Here is an 18,380-nt window from a genome sequence, read left to right as displayed (position 1 = left end):
CTCCCCCCCCATAATGTCCCTCCCACCCGCAACCCTCCCCTTTCCCACTCCCTCTCTCCTTCCATTCACATCATGATTCATTTTCGATTCTCTTTATATACAGAAGATCAGTTTAGCATACATTAAAAAGATTTCAACAGTTTGCTCCCACACGGAAACATAAAGTGAAAAATACTGTTTGAGTACTAGTTATAGCATTAAATCTCAATGTACAGCACACTAAGGACAAAGATCCTACATGAGGAGTAAGTGCACAGTGACTCCTGTTGTTGACTTAACAAATTGACACTCTTGTTTATGGCATCAGTAATCACCCTAGGCTCTTGTCATGAGCTGCCAAGGCTATGGAAGCCCCCTGAGTTCACCGACTCTGATCATATTTAGACAAGGTCATAGTCAAAGTGGAAGTTCTCTCCTCACTTCAGAGAAAGGTAGCTCCTTCTTTGATGACCCGTTCTTTCCACTGGGATCTCACTCATGGAGATCTTTCATTTAGGGTTTTTTTTTTTTTCCCCCAGAGTGTCTTGGCTTTCCATGCCTGAAATACTCTCATGGGCATTTCAGCTGGATCCGCATGCCTTAAGGGCTGATTCTGAGTCCAGAGTGCTGTTTAGGACATCTGCCATTCTATGGGTCTGCTGTGTATCTCACTTCCCATGTTGGATCGTTCTCTCCCTTTTTTATTCTATCAGCTAGTATTTGCAGACACTAGTTTTGTTTATGTGATCCCTTTGGTTCTTAGTCCTATCATTATGATCAATTGTGAACAGAAATTGATCACTGGGACTAGTGAGATGGCATTGGTACATGCCACCTCGATGGGATTGAATTGGAATCCCCTGGTATGTTTCTAACTCTACCGTTTGAGGTAAGTCAGCTTGAGCATGTCCCGAATTGCACATCTCTTCCCTCTCTTATTCCCACTCTTATATTTAACAGCAATCACTTTCATTTAAGTTTCAGCACTTAAGAATAATTGTGTATTGATTACAGTATTCAACCAAAAGCATTAAGTAGAACAAACAAAAAAAATACTAAGAGGGATAACATATTAAGTTGCTCATCAACAGTCAGGGTGAGGGCTGATCTAGTCACCATTTCTCCTAGTGTTCATTTCACTTTAACAGGTTTCCTTTTTGGTGCTCAGTTGTCACCAATTCATTCTTTAAAGGTGATTGCTTCTTGAATGTTGTTTGCTGATTTTTGTGCAACAGCAATTTTGGTATGAAATTCATCAATTATAAAATGTGTGTGTGGGCATGCACACACATACTTCATGTAGAAATAGCGCTAAGCAAGGTGAGGTGCAAAACAAAGTTTTTTCAGTCATTTGATTCAACTGTATGATTGTTTGTTCTTCCAGGTGAATGGTGGTGAACCCCAGTGTACATGTGAGGAAGAACAATTACTTCCAGACTGGGAAGAAAACTTAAATCTTACCAGTGAGCCTCCTAGAACGTAGTAGTGTATATATAACAAAAGCGTAACCAGTGACAAAGTTTATTTTTGTTGTTTTCTAGTCTGCTACATATGTGTATGGTCTTTTTAATTTTTATATTGTGTGTTTGAAGATGCAATTGACTTCACTGCAGTGTATAATTTTCAGGCTAAATCTGGGAACCCAGAATACGATGCCTTTTCCATAGTTAGTTAATAACTGACAACTAAAACTTCCCCTTTTTGATTGTGCTTCCCTTAAACATAATGGAATGTTAGGTTGAATGTCAATCACTGATACCTCTGATAACTTATATAATGTTTTGGCCTTTTGTTTTAATTCAAAAAGTGAAGGGGTGGGAATTAAGACTGTAGTAGCTCCATCAAGTGTTCGTATTCACTAGGATAAAATCAATGCCCTGGCTAAAGCTCGTGTGTTTTACCATTGCAGGTATCTCCATAATGGTTGCTGTGCTTGTCTTGGTTATTATTGGTGTTGGGGTTGTTACATTATTTATTAAATACCAAAAATGTATTAAGTTGAAGCAAGTTCAGAGGTATGTCTGCATTTTCTAAGTGTTGAATGGAATCATTACAAAGAAAATGTAAGCTTTGTAGAGAATGAGAAAAAGTATAAGTCTTTTACTGAAGGCTGGGTAAGAAGCCTAGTAAATTAAGATTTTATACACTTGTTAATATCAAATTTGATCTCAGTGACTGCTAACCACTGCATGTTGGAATCACCTAAGGATTTTACCAAAAATATACTGCTAATAAGTACTCAAGGCATTGTTAACTTAAGGGTTATAAGGCAAAACTTGAGCATTGATATTTAAAAATCCTGTAGATGATTTGGTTTTTACCATGGTGGTACATGATAGTTCATGTCACTTTTCATTTCTTCCTGCCAGCCCACCTAGAGACACACTGGGAGTAGAGAATAAAGGCTACTTTGGTGAAGAACAGCAAAGGATTGACCCAATCTTGCCAGATATCCATCCCCTACATGTAAGAAATTTGACTTGCAAAATTTAATTGGATAAAAATCGTTGTGAATGTGTGTGTTTAAAGTGGAACTAACCTTAAACTCAGTGGGTGGGGTGATGCAGGTGAGTGATTTAACAGGGTTCCACACACATGAAAGTTTCAACCAACATAAGAGGAAAGGGAAGAAAACAGAACTCAAGAAACCCCCAAGACATTGCTAAGACATTATTTCAGAGCAAACTATATTAGTTAAACAAAATATGATCTGTGTACTATTGGAAAAATGTAAACCATATCTGGTTATAAAACAAAGTCTTAAAGATACAAGAAAAAAACAGCACTAGATGTTTGTTAGGAAAGAAGAAAAGTGTTGGATCAGTAACCTCAGCTTTCACTTTAAGAAACTAGAGAAAGCAAATGAAACCCAGAGCACAGGAAGAAATAAGTATCAGATAGGTCACCGATGAAATAAACATGAAAAATAACAGAAACCAAGATGTATTTCACATGTTGAATAAACTTTCCACCAAAGTAAATAGAAAAAAGAAAACTGAGTCAGCACAGATTATCTACATGAGGGATCAAAAAGATGACTGGAGATGCACCATGGATTAAATTAATAATCAGAAGATATTATAACAGATCATTACTTAGAAATATTTGACAGTGTAATGAAATAAAAATACTTTCTGAAAGATGAAAATAACCAAATTTAGCCTTATTTAATAATGAAATTGAATTTGTAACGCAAACCATTCCACAAAGAAAACAGGCCCATGTGACTTAACTGGTGAAGCCTATTGAACATTTAATGACAAAATAAGACTAATTTTGTCTAACTTTACCAGAAAATTGGGTGGAGGGACAGTCTCCAACATAAGTAACAAGGGCAGTATTTCTCTAATATATACCTACATGAAGCCATTGCAGCAAATAAAAGCTATCAACCAATACTTTTTTTTTTTTTTTTTTTTGACAGGCAGAGTTAAGACAGTGAGAGAGAGAAAGGTCTTCCTTGCATTGGTTCACCCCCCAAATGGCTGCTATGGCTGGCGCTCTGAGCCAATCCAGAGCCAGGAGCTTCCTCCCAGGCCACAGCAGAGAGCTGGACTGGAAGAGGAACAACCGGGACTGGAGTACCAGTGCTGCAGGCGGAGGATTAGCCTAGGAAGCCATGGCACCGGCCCTATCAACCAATACTTTTAATAAATATAGGTATATGAGTTACTACAGAATTTTGGCCAATACAAAACCTTATGTATATTCCTTGTAAAATTCAGTAAAATAGAAATATAAAGGAAATCCTTGAACCTGATAACGGGTACCTATTAAAATAACTCCTAGCTAGCATCGTATTATGGATAAAAAACTGACTACTCTCCCTGTAATATCAGGAACAAGGCACCAATGTCCACACCCACAACTCCTATTCAACCATGTACTTGAGATTATGGCCTTTCCAATAATTTTTTTTTTTTTTTGACAGGCAGAGTGGATAGTGAGAGAGGGAGACAGAGAGAAAGGTCTTCCTTTGCCATTGGTTCACCCTCCAATGGCCGCCACGGCTGGCGCGCTGCGGCTGGTGCACTGCACTGATCCGAAGACAGGAGCCAGGTGCTTCTCCTGGTCTCCCATGGGGTGCAGGGCCCAAGCACTTGGGCCATCCTCCACTGCCTTCCCGGGCCACACCAGAGAGCTGGCGTGGAAGAGGGGCAACCGGGAAAGAATCTGGCACCCCGACCGGGACCGGAACCCGGTGTGCCGGCGCTGCTAGGTGGAGGATTAGCCTATTGAGGCGCAGCACCAGCCCCAATAATGTTTTTAAAAAATCCAAGTTAGAAAAATACATCTTTGAATTCACAGAACACATAATTACTTATAGAATATAGTAGGGGATGCATAAAGAAGTGATTTTAGTAAGATTGAAAAGATTTTAGGACTTTTAGGTCCAAGAATAGTATAGAAAAATCTATTGCTTGCCTATAGACTCACAATGAGCAATCCAAAAACAAAATGAAGTAAAACATTCTATTTACAATACCATCAGAAATTAAAAAAATGCTTAGGGATAAATCTAATAAAACATGTGCATAAAATCTTTACAACTTTATAGTCCTGGACTAATATACAGTGCATTTTAATAAGAATGAAATATTTTATTAGTATTTCAATTTTGATGCATATATTATCACCATCATTTTATAGACTAATTCATTCATCCAACATGTATGGAACATGTACTGACTCACCAAGTATTAGTCAGGTATTGTTCTATGCCCAGTAAAACTGTTTAAAATGGTGAATTAAATCCCTGTTCTCATAAAGCCCACTCATTGTGCAAAATGATTAAATACATAGGTGATAGAATATCTATTACAAAAACCTACAAAATATTAATGAGAAAGATTAAGAAGACTGAAACAGATAGAATGAAACATATCTTCCTGATTTAGAAGATTCAATATTCTTAGTTGTCTTTCTCTTTAAATTGATCTATAGGTTCAGGATAACCTCAGTCAAAATATTAGCAGAATGTTTTGTAAAACTAAAAGATGAACTAACAAAGTGACAAGATACAAATTAACTGTATTTCCACATCTTAGCAATAAACTCCGGAAATAAAAAATGTAACTCAAAGTAGCATCAAAAATGTGAAATATTTATGGGTAAACTGAACAAAGTACAAATCAGAACTGTAAATGGAAAATGGTAATATGTTACTGAGAATGTTTAAAATGCCTAAATAAATTAAGTAGAAAATTCATATTATGCTGCAAACTTTCACCACACTAATCTGTAGATTCAAAAAAGTGAGCCATTTTTTTAAAGTAGAAAGTGACAGATCAACTCCACAATTCATTTGGAAATACAGACTACCTAAAACAGTTTTGTAAAAGCAAAGTGCAGTTAGGAATTTTACATCACTTAATTTCAAGACATTATGCTAATGTAATCAAATAGGGTGTGATTGGCATAAACATAGTCAAAGTAATGAGACAGAATGCAGCACTCAGGAATAGATCCACATATAAATGGCCAATTGATGGGTCTTACAAAAATGTATACACAAAGATCATTTCACAAATGTTATTAGAACAACCATATGTACAAAGATTAACTTTGAACCATCCCTGGAATGATAGACAAAATTAACTCAAATTGTAACACAGACATAAAGCCATGCACCTATGTGTATCTTTTCTTGTAGGAAACAAAACTTTTTAAATGTTCAAGATGGAATTATAATGTATAAGACTAGTGTTTGGAGATAAATCTCTAAACACACAGAGAAGTCACTAATTTGAGGGGAGGAAGTAATCACGTTGGGAACATGAAGTGGCGAAGCTCTTAAAGCAATGATAGAATTTTTTACCTTAAACTTTCATTACCTCCTGGGTGTGTGTTAATCTCTGCTTTTCCCCATGCAATAATATGTAAATAAAGTGATAATTATTAGTGGGGATGTGTACAATAGGAAGAGCTAATGAAGGGTTAAATAGTAGAAGCAAAGGGGCAGATGAATGAGTATTATGTGCTATACCAACCACACACAAACCAGATAAACCCAGAACTCCTATCACATGAATGCACACTCTTAGAAAACATTTACAACAATGTTTCAATAGCATTGCTTGCAAAAACTAAAATGTAAAAACATTCGAATGCTCACAAGAGTAAAAGGGATGAACAAATTTCTTTGTATTCATACAACAAAACATTGCAGAGGAAGGGTAACAATTGAACTGCTGATACTACCACAAACTCACAAATGCACTATCAAGCAAAAGAAGCCAAATCTAAAAGCAAACTGTAAAACTATAGCTATCAGGCTGAATCTACAGCATTAGAAGGCAGGATAGCAGTTACCATAGAGAATCTTCAGAGGGGTTAGTATTTTATCTTTTCGTCTAACTGGTAATGGGTCACAAAATTAACCTATTTTTCATATTTAGTAGTTGTGTCTTTCTTTGTGTATATTTTCACTAAAATAACAGCCTTAGCAATATAAAAGCACCTAAGCAAAATGCTAAAACTCCTGAAGTCCCTTCTAATAGCAGCTTGTTTAGTGACTGTGACAACAATTGATTTCTGATGCATCAGTCACACTGAGGACTGATTAAAGGCTATAAGGTATTCCTTTAATAATTAACTGATGAAGACATTGCTATCTTTGATAAGATTATACTGACTAACCCATAATGAAATACCCACCAGAACCCAAGTCTTAAAGGAGGATGCAAAATCCTCATGTTTAAAGGCTGTCAGCTGACTGTTGCTAGGTGCAAGTACCAAAGAAAATATCATGATTTAAGTAATTTGAGAATGGAATTTCTCTCATTGTTGGCAGCGGTCTGTTTATTACAGTTTCAGAGATTTTGAATCCTTTGCTCAGATTCTACACTTCCCATAAACTCTGTTTTTGCTGCCTAATACTGCAGAACATGTCCCCACCATGCCCACACAAATGCCATTGTAATAGAAATTCCTCCAGTCAACTCCACTAGAGTATGTATTTTAGATAGCGTTTCTGGTTACATAATGACTGATCATTTTGACTCACTTGTAAGAAACTTTTTATTAACCCAATGGTAACTTCAAGATGGTAAAAAAAAAGTCTTAATTGTCCACATTTATCAACAGAAAATATTGTGTGATCGCTTTTAAAGCTAACACTAAGATTTTCTGGTGTAAAACTATGTGATGCTAATATGAATCTCATATAACTATTTGCCTTGAAGTTAAAATGAGAAGCTGTATATAAAAATACTCAGTACAGTATCAGGCATCTATTTAGCATTTGATATGAGTTCATTATCTTGTATGCCTCATGTGCTGCTGCAGTTATTTTCCTAATTGTGATTCCTTTAAATTAATATGTAAATCAGGCACACTCCCAGAGAAAGAAGTTAGGTAAAAGCGGCCAAAGCATATGATCAACAATGAACAGTCACAGATGCCAACTAGAGGTTCAAACAGAGCCTGGGGCATATTTGTTACATTTCTTTTCTATATTGTAACCTCCTTAAGGACTTTCGGCTCCTGTATTAAATAAAGGGCAGCTAGAAGAGAAGCTTAATGAGTATTTGTTGAATATATTAATAAATTCAATTTCCTACTGGTGCCATAAACACCATGGAATATTATAAACACAGATTGTATAGGGGAGTTTTAGCCGTTATGTTTAGGGCTTCTGTATTTGGCACAACATTATATGAAGAATAATGGTTTAACTGATGCATGTTTAACACATTAGGTATTTATCACAGGCTAGTCCTCAGCACCACTCTGGTTTGGGGAAGATTTTTCTTTGATTTCCTTCCCAATTAGATTGATGTCTGCAACCCACCCCAACTCAGAGCTTTCTCATGCCCTGTTTCCACTGGACCATGCCTTCTAGTTGTATTGCTGGCCACTGTCAGGGGGGAGGGATACATAAGCACTTGTAAGAGGGTATCCTCCATCAGGCATATCAGTATTTTAATAGGAAGCTGTGGAGGTTCTCAAAGACCTTCCATGTCCAAAGCAGTGTGGAAGTTCAGGCATACAGACCACTAGAAATATTAAAATTCAAGGATAACACATCTGTCTGCTGTTACTCATGTCACAATATGTAAATGCCACTCTTCTCACAGGTAAGACAGCTTTATGCTAAATCCTTATCTTCATCTGTTGCAACACAACAATCTAGGAAAGAATATTACTTCCATGTCTTATAGTATTGGTTTGTTTACTAGGAATACATTCCAAGGATGGCTGGGAAATATATTGTAGGGATTTAGGGCATAGATATACTTGTTTGAGTATTCATTATAGGTTAAATGCATCTTTTTTTTTCTTTTTTTTTTTTAACCAGGGAAGAGCCGAAGAGTCCTTGGAGAACCTTCCAACCAGCTTTTCAAGTCCCCACTACGTCACACTGGTATGGCCCTGCCTCTCTCTGTTCACTGTGCTGGTCTATGTCCATTTCAGTGATAATTTTGATGCCTCTTAACCATTTTCTAGTTTCTTGGGAGGACCCAATAATATAACATAGCTGTTTGATTTGAGGTAGAAATGTAGCATTGGCATAGAGACTTTCCTTTGTTTGCATTGATTTTTTTTAATTTCATCTGAAAGACAGGCAGATCTACCATTTACTAGTTGACTCCTCAAATGTACAACTGTAGGGCCTTGAGCAGTTCAAAGGCAATAGTTCAGAGCTAAATCTGAGCCTCCATATAGGTGGCAGTAATCCAAATGCTTTAGTCGTCATCTGCTGTCTCCTAGGATTTGCATTAGCAGGAAGCTGGAATCGGGAGGGGACCCAGAATTCAAACCTGACATGGGATACACATATCCCAAGTGGCATCTCAACTGCTGTCCCAAAAGCTCACCAAGAAGACCCACTTTTTACAGACTAAAGTCAGGAAAGTGGGTGAGCCATGTCAGTCTCAGGACAGACACTGCCTTAACAATGCTGGCATTTCATCCATTATGAATTCTTGTGATCTTTGATTTTTTTAAACTAATGCATTGCCCATGAGAGTATTTCAGGCATAGAAAGCCAAGACACTCTGACAAAAAAAAATTACCTAAATGAAAGATCTCTGCAAGTGAGATCCCAGTGGAAAGAACAGGTCATCAAAGAAGGAGCTACTTTTCTCTGAAGGGAGGAAAGAACTTCCACTTTGACCATGGCCTTGTCTAAATATAATCAGAGTTGGTGAACTCAGGGGGCTTCCATAGCCTTGGCAGCTCATGACAAGAGCCTAGGGTGATTACTGAGGCCATAAACAAGAGTGTCAATTTGTTAAGTCAACAACAGGAGTCACTGTGCACTTACTCCTCATGTAGGATCTCTGTCCTTAATGTGCTGTACATTGTGATTTAATGCTATAACTAGTACTCAAACAGTATTTTTCACTTTATGTTTCTATGTGGGTGCAAACTGTTGAAATCTTTACTTAATGTATGCTAAACTGATCTTCTGTATATAAAGAGAATTGAAAATGAATCTTGATATAAATGGAAAGGGAGAGGGTTGCAGGTGGGAGGGAAGTTATGGAGGGGGGAAGCCATTGTAATCCATAAGCTGTACTTTGGAAATTTATATTCATTAAATAAAAGGAGAAAAAATTAAAAAAAAAAAACCTTAAGCATATTGTTTTTACCTCTTCTACTTCAAAGTCAAATGCCTCACTGACCTCATCTTAGTCTCAGCCCAGTTCTGAGGGATGTAAAATGTTGGTTGTCTAGGAGGCCTTGACCAGCCTGAGATGTCTAAAACCATTCCCTCCATTAGCCCTTATGAGACAGAAAGATTAGTCCAATTGGCACATGCATACATTATAATGAAACTGAATAAAAATTAAACCACGTATCATTACGGGATCACTAGGAGCAATCCAAATGATGTCTCTTAGCCTGATTCCTCAATATCACGTTATCTAATAGAATACCAACCCATTCCTAGACACTGAATGCAGCAATATTCTCAATTCTTCTCTTTTTAAAATGACCAATTCTCATTAAGCTTTATTTATAAATGATTAAAAGCTACAATTAAAATAGTTTTCAGAGTTCTCAGAGCAAACAAAAGATCTTGCCATGTGCCAGAAAACAGTGGTGGGGCTAAGTAACCAGATCTACTGCTCCCCATTGAACTCCTGAAGTTAATTTTTATCAATTGGTTTTACTAGGAGTCCATTAGAGGCATAATATGAATGAAAGTCTTAACATTTAATAATAGTTTTAAAAATAACATTTTACAAGGAAGTCATATGGTTTATGAGAATTTCACTTAGCCAGAACTATCTCCCACCCCTCCTTCTGCCATCCCATATCAATATAAAAACTGTCTTAGGTTTTTAATAAACATGAAGAGTTGGGCTGCATGTGCTCATGTGTATATGTGCATGGGGAATATCTGATGCACTTTCAATATAGCATAATTTATTGTTACAGAAGCCTGCAGGTCAAGATCTAAGAGGAATCAAAGATCCCACCCAAAGCGCCAGAGTGGTATGTTCCCATGAACTCCCTTTACCTTTCTCTAAAATGCTGACTTGCTTTTGTGTTCTTGACCTACTCATTGATCAAGGGGTATGAACTCTGTTCTTACCAACAGAGCAGGTTAGGAGGATAAATTGGTTTTCACTGATATGCCAAAACTTCTGACAGATAATTCTACCAAATATGTTTTAGTCAAGGGGAGGTCTCAATCACAAAGGAACAAGACAGAATCAACAATGCTAGCATCTCAATACATCTGAAAAACAGCAGAGCACTTTGCTTTGAAGTATTTTAAGGAGCATAATAGTGCTGGTAATCACAGAAAAAGAACAGTGTTATTCATGCTGGCTTTACCAAAGTTTTCACTTAACAGATCAAGAACTAAGTGTGTATGCAGAGTGCTTTCATCCTTGAATTAGTATTTCCACATTGGAAAATGTATCAAAACTTGTAACTATTGCAAAGAGAAATATAGATGAGCAGTGCAAGTCTTTGATTTCACTCCCTCCTCCCCTTGTTGTTGAGTTTCTCCCATGTACTGGGTTCAGGGTTGGCATGAAATTTCCTCACTGAGTGTTCTTATAAGGAACCACACCCAGTACAGGTCTGCTGCCATCACTGTGGTATATCCTGCAGGAGTTTTCCCATGATGTTTCTACCCCATAGTGAAACTGTCCCATGCAGAGCAGTGAGTGAAGACACTCCTTGCTCAAGCAGACTGTACCTGCTGGGCATCCTGTGCTGGAAAACAGCATTATTTTCCTTCCTTCACCCTAGGGGCCTACTGAGTTTATAACTGCTTTATTATCCATAGCTAAGGAGACATACACAAGTGTGAATAAATATAGTACAACAGGATCGTGAAAGATGATCCAAATAGTAGTTATAAATGAGTAACAAGTAATGCTTACCTATGATAAAGAAAACAACTGAGTTTTAACCATCTGTTTCTATCTAGAGATTGAAATTGGATATCCACAATGGCTGTGCAAGTCTAGGTTGAAGATTCTGGAGCCAAGATTTCACAACTTTCCCTAGATTATTTCCTACACAAAATTCTTGTAGTTTTTCAAATGTTCTTTATTTGAATAGAAAATGTTTAAGAGAAATAACTTCTTTCTGTTACATTTACTTATACAAATCACAACCTGTAGTATAGATATTTGCTATGAGAAAAAAAGTGTCTTACTGTTTTTAGTTCAATATAAAAATAAATAGTCTCCTTGCTCTAGTGTTTTCCTACAAAATGTCAATCTTCTTACTTTTAAAGAGACAAAACATTTTTTTGACAGGCAGAGTTTGAGAGAGAGAGACAGAGAGAAAGGTCTTCCTTTTCCATTGGTTCACCCCCCAAGTAACCGCTACGGCCAGCGTGTTGCAGCCGGTGCGCTGCGCCGATCCGAAGCCAGGAGCTTCTCCTGGTCTCCCATGCCAGTGCAGGGCCCAAGGACCTGGGCCATCCTCCACTGCACTCCTGGGCCACAGCAGAGAGCTGGACTGGAAGAGGAGCAACTGGGACTGGAACCTGCAGGCAGAGGATTAGCCTAGTGAGCCGCGGTGCCGGCCTAAAGAGTCAACACTTTGAGAATGCTGACTTAAACCTTGAATCTAAGAAGCAAAGCATTGGTTATAAAAGCTTACTTCTTTGCAGGCATAAAAATACTCTCTGTATTTGAAACAAGACATAATTCCTGCTAGTTCTGGTTTAAATGAAACCATCTGCAGAAGAAATGTCACCTTAGGCAACACAGGGTGGCATTGGTCTCAGTGGTTATTGAAAATTGAAGAAGGTGGAAAAATAGTCATCAGGACTGCAGAATGGTCAGTACAGTCAGGAGGGCGCAGCATGCCTCTGGCAATTCCAGGTCCCTGGATCTGCTGTTGCACAATTCCTTAGGAAGCCCATGGAGAAGTCCGCATATTAACCTCGCTGAGCAGATGGACTCGTAATTCCCATGAAGGGCTTTGAGCTTCTTGCAATACACGGATCTGAGCATTTAATGAATGATTGCTGGCACCTCTGCCTGACCCTTGCTAGTTTGCTGAGGGGTGGGGGGGGGCTTTCCTGGGAGTGATTTCAGCTATTTCTTACACAGGTGACTCTCAGTGTCTCTCCTATGTTCTCTGTTTTTGAGAACTGTAAAAACTATGACTTTTTTTTCCATCACTGAAATAAAGTTCTCAAATGCTAAATGAAAATTTTCTGATTCAAAGAAATAAAGGCTACAAAACAAGAGCAAAAGCCTATTGTCCTTGGTGACATTGTGTTGCTGGGCTGACTTATTTTTCCTGGAGGAGAGAGAAGGCAGAGGACAGTGACGATTCAGCACTTTATACCTGTCAGCTATCTACCACCGTGCTTGTTTCCATCAAAGTGTCACTGTGAGGACGAATAGTGATAAGTGTACATTTGAACTGAAAGATGCCAATAGAAATAGTCAATGGAAATTTGCAGTAGAAAAAGAGAAACCCAGTCAAACAATAACCCTCTGATGTCCCACATTAAAGAGAAAACCACATTTCCATTTCCATATTTTCCTGAATCCGGTGTAATTTGATCTGTGATACATATTCTGACGATTCCCTTCCTTTAATTAACATTCCAGCTTCCTGATTTGATATTTTTATCATTGTCTCCATTTCTTTTAGAAGACTCCTCACCACCACCCATTTCTCCTGCCTTGGGGGTTTGAATAGAACTACTACTCATTTCTGGTGATTTTTATTTTCTTTGTTTTTTTGTTTTGTTTTTTTTGTTTTGTTTTGTTTTGTTTTGTTTTCTTCCCTCTCTCTTCAATCCCTTTGCCTCCTGTTTCTTGCCTAGATAATCTCTCTAGTGTCCCTTTTCTTCACAGAGTCCCAGGGCCTTTTGCCAGTTAAATCCCTTTCTGATTTTAGGTGGTGTTGGGCAAACTCAACCAAACTACTTAACTCAGACTTAGAGACTTTATCTCCCTTTCAAATCCATTCCTTAGGCATTGTTTCCTTCCAACACTGTCCCCAGGTCATGATGCAATTTTCACAGCTTCTCCCCACTAGTTGTCCTCATGAGACCTAGTTATGCCCCTTCTTATGGAGCCAGTTATGGTTTCAGAAGAATACATCGGGGTTCCTAATTCTATCCTTTGGCATACATGCGTAGGAAGAGTTAGAATTAACTCATTCTACAAAGCAGAGTCATTATCCAATTTTTAGGGATTGGAGTCTAGTCTAATCTAATTGGAGAGGAACAATCCAAATGATTTGCAAAACAAAAGTCTATAGGAGCTCTTAGGAAAAAGATGCTAACCTGAGACTAGTACAGGTGCGGGCTGGAGTGAGGGAGTTCTGAGAATGTGAGAAGCATGGAAATTTTGAAAAGTTCTCCCCAGACTCCAGGGGTGCACAGGCATGAGGGTGGGGACTTCAGCACTACAGAGAGTAAAATCCAAAAAAGGACTGCAACTGGCTGAGTGACACCCACCCCAGCTTCCCAACACGCATATAGATCAACGTGGTGATCTGGAGCCCTGCAGGCTCTTCAGCTCAGATCCCTGACCATGTGATGATGAAGACCCTCGTAAAACCCTCAGGTAAAATGAGATCAACTGTGAAGATAGGAATTAAAGCCTGAGGACAGACTTCAGCGACTTCACACTCCAGGAAGCGGGGGTTGGTGCTGGAGGGTGCCTGGGGCAATAGGTTTTGCAGCTTAAATCAGCTAAGTCACCTTTTACAACACTCAGAAAAAGATATATAGGAATCCACATCTGCTATGATGTATTATTTAAATACTTTGTACCAAGGAATTTCAAATATATTTTTACCTCAGTTCTGCCAGGAATGCCGCCATGGTTATCCAAAATAAAACAAGATCTCCACCAAACCATGACCTACCACTAATGTTCCCACGATAGCATGAAGTGTTCTCAGTATCGACCATCTCTACATAGCCACTCTGCATTTTTCTCAAGGCATCTGTCCTGCCAGACTACTATAGAATGCGAAAATCATGCTGCGTGTGCTAAAAATGGGGAAGTTACATCCTTAACAAAGTTAATAACTTCTGTTAGTGTGCTAATGTCTGTGTCAGATAACCCATCCATGAAGTTCATAGAAGGACCACTAGGTGGCGACATAGCCAACCAAATTTAATGTTAACTGAAAATGTCTCAATGCTTCCAGCTCTTCCAGAGAACATTAGGCTCTAAAAACATCAAGACTTTAAATAAACTTTAAACTTTCTGGATTCTACTCCTGATTACTAAATATGGAAATTGGATGAATTTTAGCAGACACTACATTCTCTGCCAAGGTGGTGGGTTTAAGTAGACACAAAGGAGCCATACCCCTAAACAAAAGGGGAGCTGGGCTGACAGCCCGAGATTTCAGAACTCAGATTTGGTCAGAAAGATATATTTCCTTTACTCTCAGTTCTGAAATCCAGTCTTCTGGACCTTGGAGCACCAATAGACTAAAAAAAAAAAAAAAAAAAAAAAAAAAAAAAAAAAAAAAACAACAACAAAACAAAAACAAAAACAAAAACAAAAACAAAAACCAATCCCCCGAAACCATGGTGGGTGTCTAGGTTGTTTTTTAATTACATGTTATCTGTTCTTTCAGTTTTTTTTGTTTGTTTTTGAAGCCTAGCAAGTTAACTGGACCCCTTGCTGCCATGGAAACCGAGGAGGTCCCCTAGCCCACCTTCCCCAGGGATGTATAATGGATAGTAAATGCCAGGAGAAGCCAAGAGCCTATGTGACTTATCTGACAGTGTGGTGGATCGGCGATGACAATTGATGTCCCTCTACTAATCGTCACCAAGGAGTGAGAAATATTGATTAGGTTCCCAGGCTTGTGGAGGCTTCCTGGTCGCTCTCTAACTGCAGGTCAGGCTTTCAGGAAACTCTGGAGCCATTATACAGGGAAGGGACTGTCTTGTGGTCTTGACAGGATCCATTAACATCTTTCTCCAGGAAAAGCTTCATCATGAGCAACATGTAATGGGTATTGATCGTTAGGAAGACACATTTAACTTTAAAATTCCAAGGTCTCTGGAAACAGAAAAGTGGGGAATGCTGGCTGGGAAGACACATATCAGAACTGTCTTAGACGATCACCTGCACATGAATTCAAACGCCAGTTGGTGCTGCCTGTTCAGGGGTATCAGCAATTTGCTGCAAACAGAACGCACAAAGCATTTACTGAGTGCACACTACTTGTCAGGCAATATTCTAAGCCCTGCATCAGCAGTATGTCATTTTATTTAAAACAACTCTGAGTTAACTACTTCTATTATTATTCTCACTTTGTAGTTTGAGAAAATTGAGGTCAAAAGAATTAAAATAATTTGTCAAGAGAGAGACAGCTGATAATGTACTATAGTCAGGATATCAAGCCAAGAAGTCTCACTGCAAAGAGTAGGCTTTTAATGGACCCTGTGTGCTGGTGTAAATACAATCTTGATAAGGAAAAGGCTCAGGAGCCTCAAACTCCAGACCTCAGTGAGTGATTTTCCATCCAAACTTCCCAACCTTTGCATCCATATATTGTAAGGTTAATCTTAGGAGTATAAAGTAAACTGAAAACAGATCTTTGTAAAAACTAAGGATGGATATAGGAGAGAAGAGGGAGAAGAGTGGGAGCATGGGTAGGAAGCATCACTGTGTTCCTTAATCTGTATGTGAAATGCATGAAATTGGTATTCCTTAAATAAAATTTAAAAAGAAAATTAGAAAAGCAAGCCACATGGGGGCTTGATATGCTGTTATCCAAAGCAGAGTTTTGTTTGGGAGTGGACTGAAACCTTAACCCTTTTGCATCTCATATATGCTGCTCCCTAGCAGGCTGTTTGCAGTCCTACAATCTTTCGTTTCACAAACTTCAGATTCTAAAAAAATGCCTCCTAAAAGAACAGAACTCTGCCTGGGGAGGTGTTTTAATTCAGCCTAGTGTGCTGGCCAGCCTGTCTGTCGCTGTCTCTGTAACACTGGGCAGGGAAGAGAAGACAAAGGTGAAATGGACATTGAGCAGCAGCCAGTGGGTCAGGGCATTGTGGAGGTCAGTGAAGAGCCTTTCCTGGACAGGCTTCTGCCCTGATTCAAGAAAATGAAGAACGCACTGGAGGAGTGGGTATTTTCAACACGTGGGGAAATGGAAGGTATCCAAACTGTTCTTCCAGACTCCAGGCTCCTGCTAGTCCATGTCACCTTTCTGGGAAATGTGCAAAACTTCATAGCGGCCGGCACTGCGGCTCAGTAGGCTAATCTTCTGCCTGCAGCCCCGGCACACCAGGTTCTAGTCCTGGTCGGGGCGCCGGATTCTGTCCCGGTTGCCCCTCTTCCAGGCCAGCTCTCTGCTGTGGCCCAGGACTGCAGTGGAGGATGGCCCAAGTGCTTGGGCCCTGCACCCCATGGGAGACCAGAAGCACCTGGCTCCTGGCTTCGGATCAGCGTGGTGCACCGGCCGTGGCGGCCATTGGAGGGTGAACCAATGGCAAAGGAAGACCTTTCTCTCTCTCTCTCTCTCTTCCTCCCTCCCCCCACACTGCCTGTCCAAAAAAAAAAAAAAACAACTTCATAGCAAGAAGTACTTTACAGACAAGGAAACTAGAGGTAAGGGACCCTCAAACACACATCAGTGGCAGATCAATGGCAAAGCAAATTTGAGCTCAGGTCTCAGGACAAAGCCACGATCTGGTTCCCCCGTCAGTCTTGAGGTGAGAGAAGCAAAGTGATGACAGCATCAGGGGTGGCGCCTGAATGACCTCGAGTTCATCTGGAAAAGGCAGCTTTGGTTTCAAAGGGGAGGCCAGCTGAGAGCAGCACGTGCTAGCCTAAACTTCTTTGCTAGAAATCAGCACAGTGACAAGTTCATTGTTCTCCATATTCATCAAAGTCAGGACAGATGGACAGATGGGAAGACAAAAGGTCAAGGTTTGTTGTCATTCTACCAGGACTCAAAAGAGAAGTCACTAGGCCGAAAAATGTTGGATGATTTTCAACAACTCCCCCAGCATGTAACAGAACTCTTATCTCATATTGAAAATATTCCTTTCACAGTATGAGCATTTGTTGCTTGACGACAATAAGGTAGTCCTTGACAGTAAGGTAGGGATGTGGAGGTGACAGTGTCTCTAACATCCTGGGTTCAAAGTCACTCTCCCCTCTCCTTTAAAGTCCAGACCCAGGTCTGTGCCTTTTCAGGTCACCAGGCAAAGTGATCAGAGGTTATTTTGACCAATGAAATGTCTCTGATGTTTTCTCTGACAAAGGACATTTCAAAAGCTTACGGTATTGCTTACTTCAGTCTTTGGGCTGGCTAAGAGAAGGAAGACGTAATCCCTTAACCAGCACATTGAGCAAATTTGATGCCTCAGTGTTGAGGCATTGCCAAACAAGTCAGAAGACAAAAAAGTCAATCTATTCCATCTCATTAATGCTGTCTTGGTTGTTTCACAGGTTTCTATGGTGAAAATATCCCCAGCTAGACATTGTGACAGTCAATATCCCACCTTCAGAAATGAGTTATCAGGCACAAGCCCAATCTAGTGTTATACTCCTGCAATGATTCTGAGAGAGAGAAAACACTTGGATTCAAAAGGAAAAGTGATAAAATGGCAGAACCACAAAACATCATTTTCTGCATCACAGAACAGCCAAAGTTACCAACTTTACTAGGATGCCCCAGGCATCCTGAAACAAGCAAATAAAGACAGATACAAATAATATTTATAGATTTCAGAGTAAAAATAATATTTCAAATAATCAATATGGGTTGGTGTCATTTAGACTCTGTTTACTTTTTCATTTATTCTTTCATTAGACTTTTACCCATTGTATACTTGCCGTATTTGAGGTATCATCTTAGGGACATGAAGAAGTACAGATGTGTAAAACTCTGCCCTAAGAAATGCAAGCTTCATGGGAAAGTACAATGGCTTCTAAAAGGACCATTGTCAATCACTTTGATGAATGACACAAAGG

The 18,380-nt window shown here is 39.2% G+C and overlaps 1 protein-coding gene across 1 annotated transcript in view; it reads left to right on the top strand.

The window, feature by feature from the left end:
* The window catches only part of ADAM7 (ADAM metallopeptidase domain 7), a 54,667-nt gene extending 42,452 nt beyond the window's left edge, over positions 1–12,215 (top strand). The window contains exons 18-23 of the mRNA XM_051832130.3: positions 1,364–1,442; positions 1,889–1,994; positions 2,349–2,445; positions 8,279–8,344; positions 10,369–10,425; positions 11,375–12,215. Of these exons, the coding sequence (XP_051688090.3) occupies positions 1,364–1,442; positions 1,889–1,994; positions 2,349–2,445; positions 8,279–8,344; positions 10,369–10,425; positions 11,375–11,419 (450 nt within the window). The 3' untranslated portion in view covers positions 11,420–12,215. The remainder of the gene's footprint in view (positions 1–1,363; positions 1,443–1,888; positions 1,995–2,348; positions 2,446–8,278; positions 8,345–10,368; positions 10,426–11,374) is intronic.
* The last annotated feature ends 6,165 nt before the right edge of the window (positions 12,216–18,380 follow it).

Source organism: Oryctolagus cuniculus, chromosome 2, assembly GCF_051225735.1.
Source record: "Oryctolagus cuniculus isolate XC-2025 breed Fujian yellow rabbit chromosome 2, ASM5122573v1, whole genome shotgun sequence".
Taxonomy (NCBI): domain Eukaryota; kingdom Metazoa; phylum Chordata; class Mammalia; order Lagomorpha; family Leporidae; genus Oryctolagus; species Oryctolagus cuniculus.
Note: the sequence above shows the minus strand (reverse complement) of the source record. Positions and strands in the feature narration are given on the sequence as shown.